Consider the following 7,500-nt stretch of genomic DNA (forward strand, 5'->3'; position numbering starts at 1 on the left):
CAATCAGTCTTCTTCTTCTCTTCCTCCATCTCCTCTGACTTCTCATTCTTCTTCTCCACTCCATCACCCCCCCCCCCCCCTTCCTTCACATAGTCCACCCCACGCCCACCAAATCCAGTTCACCTTTTTCCAGTCTGCACCTGATGCCCATGAAGACACTCATCGATGTCGTCTTCACGGTCGTTGATGTCCGTTGTTGTTGTTGCTGCTGCTGCTGCTGATGGTCTTGTTGTTGCGCCTTTCCTTCTTCAACCCCCTCCCCTTCCCTCCTCTTCCCTCACAGCCAGGCCAAAGTGGACTGCATCACGGTGAACCTGATGCCCGTGAAGGCGATCATCGACGACCACATCCAGCGGCTGTTCGACGCCCTGCTGAACTCCCTGCGGAAGGCCATCACCACGGAGGTCAGCCAGATTGACGGCTTCGTCACCACCGCCATGGAGACCCTGTCCCAGAGACCTCAGACCGTGGAGGAGATCGGCCAGGCCAACGCCAAGCACGCCGAGTTCTCTGAGAAGAAGCAGGAGGTGTGTGGAGGATGGGATCATGTCTTGTGTGTGTGTGAGGGGGGGCGGGGGGGTTGGTGTGGGGAGGGGGTGTATGTGTTCATTTGTGAGTGTGTGTGTGTGTGTGTGTGGGTGGGTGGGTGGGTGTGGGTGGGGTGCTGGCGGGTGGGGAGTAGGGAGTAGGGAGGGTTAGGTGCGGGGATGGAGGTGGTGTGGGGGGCGGGGGGGAGGGATGAGAGGAGATCGGTGAGCCAACGCCAAGCACGCCGAGGATGGGATCATGTCTTGTGTGTGGGTGGTATGCGTGTGAGTGTGGGTGGGTGGTGTGCGTGCGTACGTGCGTGCGCGCGCGCGCGTGTGTGTGTGTGTGTGTGTGTGTGTGTGTGTGTGTGTGTGTGTGTGTGTGTGTGTGTGTGTGTGTGTGTGTGTGTGTGTGTGTGTGTTTATCCGCGTGTTAGTGTGGGTCGAAACAAAACACCCCCCGCGTCCCTCTCTACGCTCCCCTCCCCTCCCCGCGCTCAAAATAAGAAGTCAACGACACATTCATAATCTACGTTCATCACGTGCAGATCAAGCCGCTGTTCGAGCGGGCCGAGTCCAAGAACAAGCTGCTGCGCTCAGTGGCGGGGGCCGGCGTGGACTCGCTCAGTCAGCTCCAGGGCAGCTGGGACAAGTTTGAACTCATGATGGAGAGTCACCAGCTCATGGTCAAAGAACAGGTAAAAAAAAAAATAGGGGAAAGAAACTGAAAGTATTGATAAGTGAAACAGGTATACATACGAAACAAACAAACAAGCAAAAACAACAACAACAACACACACACAGAGAGAGAGAGAGAGAGAGAGAGAGAGAGAGAGAGAGAGAGAGAGAGAGAGAGAGAGAGAGAGATTCAAAAACTTTATTACTCAAGGATAAATATTTTAGGCATCGCCCAGTCTTCCAATCTGTCCTTGTGACAACAATAACAATGACAAAATTAACGATAACAACAAAAAAGATAATAATTTTGTTAACACTGCTACATCCACTGCTACTACAACGAAGAATGATCACCACCATCATCATTAACATCGTAAAAAGCAATAAAACGAACGCATTCATACATTCATATCCATACACATGCACACCACCTAACACACACACACACACACACACACACACACACACACACACACACACACACACACACACATATATATATATATGTATATATATATATATATATATATATATATATATATATATATATATATATATACATGTATATATACTTATGCACATACAGAGACATGACCGAAGTGAGAAACATATAGCGGATATAAAGAAAACAGAGAAGCACAACTTTACCATTGCACATACACAAAAGTGATTAATTTGCTGATGCAGATGTTACAGGTAATTACTTCCAATTTGCAGGCGAACAAATAAGAACTAAGCACAAAGGTAGAAATTAAAAAAAATTCACTGCATGTAGGTATAGATATAAACTTCACGGAAAAAGCATGATTTTTGTATTTTTTAACTGGTTATTAAAAAAAAGGGGGGGCGGGGGGGGGGAGGGGAGGGACTATCGAACTCTGAACTGGTTTAATTCGTGAGGCCACCGACCTGTATACAAACTGAGTTAGCCAAAATGAATGAAGGGGAAAAATGACAAAACAGGAGAAAAACGGGAAGACGTTGCATCAATGCATTCAATACATCAATCATACATATTACTGGAGTGTCAGCAACTGATTTTCGCAATCTTAAGGCGTAAAAACTGAACATCGCTAAATTGAGAGAGAGAGAGAGAGAGAGAGAGAGAGAGAGAGAGAGGTGAGAGAGAGAGGAGAGAGAAGAGATGAGGCGAGCGAGAGAGTGAGAGAGAGAGAGAGAGTGAGAGAGAGCATAGAGAGAGAGAGAGAGAGAGAGAGACGAGATGAGAGAGACGAGAGAGAGAGAGAGAGAGAGAGAGAGAGAGAGAGAGAAGAGATGAGGGCTAAATCGCCTGATCGCTTTTGTTCGTAACACATTGGACAAGTTAGCGACTGATGATCATCAAAGACCGGGTACAGAAACGTCAAATGGTATAAAGATAAGGAAGAGGATGAAAAAAAAAAGAAAAGAAAAAAAAAGAAGAAATGTTCAGAAAGGGATTTCGGGACTGAGAGACATCGTTTCGTTATCAGAAATATTGAAAAGAATAACAGAAAACAAAGCGAAAACCCCCAGTTAAAGAACACGTAGAAATGTGAAATACGAGAAAATAGATCGATCAGCTCATTGTCAAAAAGTACAGATAAGTCGAAATACAAAATTCAAATTCATAGAAGTGAGACGAATCAGTTTATTATAAAGAACAGATAAAGCAAGTGAAAGAAAGAAAAGAAAAAAAAAAGAAAGTGAGTGAAGATGAAAGGTAAATGTTGGCAGAATCGTTTGGCTGATTTGTAACTTTGTATATGGTAGGGTTGATCGGTAAACACTAAACGTCTGTGTGTGTGTGTGTGTGTGTGTGTGTGTGTGTGTGTGTGTGTGTGTGTGTGTGTGTCTGTGTGTGTGTGTCTCTGTGTGTGTGTGTTTACCCCAGGTGGAGGTGCTGAAGGGCAACGTGCAGTCCCGGGTGGCGGCCTTCACGCAGGACGTGGAGAAGTTCTCCGCCAGGTGGCACCAGCTGAAGCCCGGGGACGAGGCCCTGGATGGGGACAAGGAAAGCTGCATGAAGGCCGTGGCCGTCATCAAGGAGAAGCGACAAGAGTTCGCAGAGCTCGTGCAGGCCAAGGACAAACTCATGTATCTATTTGTTTCTTTGTTTCTTCTTTCTTTCTTTCTTTATTCGGTTATCTATTTATTTATTCAGTTATTCAATTATTTATTTATATTTGTGTGCTCAAAACGCCTTGCATTTGCGAACTCGTGCAGGCGAAAGAAAAACTCACGTATTGATTTATTTATTTATCTATTTATCCATTCATTCATTTATCTACCTATTTATCTATACAGCTATCTATTTATTTATTCATTTATTCATGTATGTTTATTTATCTTTCTTTCATTTGCTTCTTTGCGTGGTCACATCTTTCTTAGTTCGTTGACCCGTTCATTTGTTGAAACGCCAGGCGTTTGCCGAACTCTATCAGGCCAAAAGACAAATTCGTGTATTTGTTTATTCGTTTCTTTGTGTGCTCGCTGTTTTCTTAATTCGTCTAAACATTCATTCGTTGAAAACTCCAGGCGTTTGCCAAACTCGTTCATGCGAAAGACAAAAGTCGAGTATGTATTTATTTATATATTCATCCGCTTCTTTCTGTTGTCACTGGTTTACCAATTCGTTCACCGATTCTTTCGTTAAAACGCCAGGTGTTTGCTAAACTCGTGCAGACCAAACTCACGTGCTTAGTTATTTGTTCCTCTGTATGCTTGCTGGTTTCTTAATTCTGTCATTCTTTTCTCTTATTTTCTGCTTTGAATCCTGTCCTGGTGAAGCGAAACAACACGTACTAAGCCCACACATACCAGTATCTTTATCTGGAAAGCACGTTTACTGGTGATTGCAAAGGTGAATTGGTCGAACTAAAGGGAAACTGATGTTTGTACGCGAACATGTTCAGTTTTGACGGCTGTGTAAGTGACATCGATCTATTCTAAAAACAAACGGGTGAAAACAACCATTTCCCACTGATGGTTATGAAACGTGTTGCTTTGGGACTGACGGGTTAATGGTAGAAGCATAATGAGGTTGATTAGATGGCGCTAAAATGCTGCAAGGAAACACACTGGTTTTGATTGAAGAAACCCATCGGCAGATTACTTAACGTGAAGAGATAAAGAGATGACCTGTATTTTAGAAATCGTGTATAACAGCAAAGGGAGTTGAATTAATATGAATGACTATGGGGAATTATAAGTTAACGGGAGACGTTTCAGTGAGGTGAATAGATGGCGTAAAGAAAATTGCACAGCAACGCTGAATTCATCATCACAAGGTATTACAAGTTTATCGAAACAGAATAGACAGAAATCTTGCTGATTTAAAACAGCAACAACAACAACATTGAATAAATTAAATAAAAATGAAGATGGGAGAGCAAAGGATAACCAAACAAGAAAGAGTGGTAACTCTCTTTATTCACAAGGTACACAACTTCAAGTCAATGCTACCGATTCAGCGGGCACACAGATATATTGGAACAAACGCAGACACTTCCTCAAAAAGGAAGCCCAGGGCTAGTCTTTATACCGATCATTAATATGTGTTACAAACAAAATGACCAGTCAACCTAAAATTACAGCATGCAACAATAAATAAGTAAATAATAACAAGTCAAAGTGGAAAATGTATTGGCAGAAATGCAGCATCACATCCCCCCCACCCCCCACCAATATAACAAGAGACGCCCTGGCAGAGTTGGTTAGGCGTTAGACTTATGATTCTGTCTTCACCGGGGATCACGATTCGAGTCCCCGTTTCGGCATAGTGTTGTGTCCTTGGGAAAGGCACTTGACTCCGATTTTCGTCACTCTACCCACGTGTGAATGGGTACCTGACTTCAGTCAGGGAAAATTAAACCGGAGGAAGGAGAGGACTGAGTCCTGCCTTTTTGTGCTGAGCCCTTGACACAATGGATTTGAATTCACTGCTCCAATGGCCGTAAACGGCTGTAGGACATTTGCACTTGAATACCAAACACAAGCTACCATTGAATACCAAACACAAGCTACCATTGAATACCAAACACAAGCTACCATTTAGGTAGATATGAAAAAAATATTTGTCCGGGCAACTCGCTCCTCTCCATGGCAGCACGTGACTCACTGTCCCATGCTTTCAGCTCTGACTGTCAGCACTTCGAGATGCCGGAACCAGACTTCGTGTTCGTGGAGGAGCTGAAGATGGACATCGATCACTACGAGAGCATGTGGTCCTTGTTCGAGGAGTTCCACACGGGCTTGCAGACACTGGGCAAGGAGGACTGGATCACCTTCAGGTCAGAGTTTCACATGCATCTTCAGTTTCTGGGAAATATCCGTTTCGCTTATATGTACCATTCGCTTGTTGATATACACGCAACAGCAACTGCAAAAAAAAAAAAAAAAAGTATGCAAATGCACATTATGATTTCATCTAAGACTGACGAAGTTGCTTCGTTTTAACCGACCACACATATTCTCTTCTTCTTCTAATAATAATAATACATATTATTCGTAGTCATCGCACTATCATCATCATCATCATCATCATCAGCAGCAGCAGCAGCAGCAGCAGCAGCACAAACAACAACAAAAACAGAAGAAACAGCAGCGTCGTCGTCATGCTATGTTAGGATCACGAGTTATAATCATTTATGACGATGCGAAATGCGCCCTTCGCTGTTCAGGGGGAACATCTACGCCTTTGAGGAGTTCCTTGGCACCTGGTACGAGAAGCTGAAGGAACTGGACACCACCAGCATGACCATCAGACTGCTCAAGGACCTGGACATGTACAAGGTATGTCTCCAACATGCTCAACGAAAAAACCCAAACCCCACACACGAAAAGCAAACAATACAACAACAAAACCCCCACCTGTGTCCGTCTGTCCTTTCTGTCTCTCCTCACTTCCCTCAGAAACTTTCATCTCAGCCGGCATCACCCCCACCCCCTATAAATCTTCTCCTGCAAAGAACAACTCACATCACACACCCCCCCCTTCCTGTCCCCACCATACATTATAATCGGTTGTGCTCTCTTTCATCCCAGGTAATTCTGTCCTCCTCTCGACAGTTTATGATGCTCCACTCACTCTGTAGCACCCGATCCTGTCTCTTCTATGATGAAGACTTCACAATTCTCAGACACGACGCTTCACCTGTTCTCTCTCTCTCTCTCCCCCTACCCTCCCTCTCCCTTTCTGTTCTCTGTCTGTCTCTGTCTCTGCATCCGTCTCTGTCTCTGTCTGTATGTCTCTCTCTTTGTCTCATATCCCCAGTCTCTCTCTCTCTGTGCTCCTCTCGGGGTTTCCTAATACTAATCTCATGTGATGGATACTTCAAATTCAAATTCACCCTTCATGCCCCCCCCCCCCATCTCTCTCTCTCACGCAAACACACACACACACACACACACACACACACACACACACACACACACACACACACACACACACACACACTCTCTCTCTCTCTCTCTCTCTGTATCTCTCTCTCACACACACACACACACACACACACACACACACACACACACACACACACACACACACACACACACACACACACACACATATCCACTAAGAAAGTCCGAATATCACTCGGAGATAAATCAATTGTAGCAAACAAAGGAACACATCACAACACGACACGACACAAAACAACACAACAACAGCAAAACAGCTAAACAGCAAATACAACAATAACACAACCCAACCCAACCCAACCCAACCCAACCCAACCCAACCCAACCCAACAGGATGACAGTGCTGGTCACCTTGCCGTTCTCTGTCTTCCCCAGACGGTGCTGCCTTCCCTGAAGTTCGTGCGCGGAGAGCCCCTGACACAGGACCACTGGGCCGAGCTGTTCAGGATGCTCAAGATGCCCAAGGGAACCACTCTGGAGAAACTCACCTTCGCCAACGTCCTGGACGCCAGTGGAGAGATCATCAAGAACGCCGCTGGCCTCAAGGTCTGTCTACACTGATGGAGTTTCGTTTGGTCGATTGGTGGTGGGCTGTTGGCTGGTTGGCTGGCTTGCTGACTGGTTGGCCGGTTGGTTGGTTTATATTATGTATGTATTTACCCTCACGGAAAACCTCGTTTTCGCCAGTGTTCTGGGAAATTATCAAGAACACTGCAAGGTCTGTGGAAATTGATTTTTTTGGGGGGATGGGGGTGGGGGGGGGGGCATTGGCTGGTTGATGTGTGGATCAGTTGGTTGGTTGAAATGTTTTTTAATCACTTAAAGCAAAAACAACACCACCAACAACAAGGTTTGTCAGGGCTGATAGAGTTTCGTTTAAGTGGTTCATGGGTGT

General features: G+C 45.0%; 1 protein-coding gene across 1 annotated transcript in view; it reads left to right on the forward strand.

Moving 5' to 3' along the window:
* LOC143284088 (cytoplasmic dynein 2 heavy chain 1-like) overlaps positions 1 to 7,500 on the forward strand; it is a 157,573-nt gene that overhangs the window by 33,626 nt on the left and 116,447 nt on the right. Inside the window, 6 exon segments of the mRNA XM_076590729.1 lie at positions 284 to 527; positions 1,076 to 1,225; positions 3,079 to 3,281; positions 5,321 to 5,476; positions 5,867 to 5,978; positions 6,981 to 7,151. Coding sequence (XP_076446844.1) covers positions 284 to 527; positions 1,076 to 1,225; positions 3,079 to 3,281; positions 5,321 to 5,476; positions 5,867 to 5,978; positions 6,981 to 7,151 — 1,036 coding nt within the window.

This window comes from Babylonia areolata, chromosome 7 (genome assembly GCF_041734735.1).
Source record: "Babylonia areolata isolate BAREFJ2019XMU chromosome 7, ASM4173473v1, whole genome shotgun sequence".
NCBI lineage: Eukaryota > Metazoa > Mollusca > Gastropoda > Neogastropoda > Buccinidae > Babylonia > Babylonia areolata.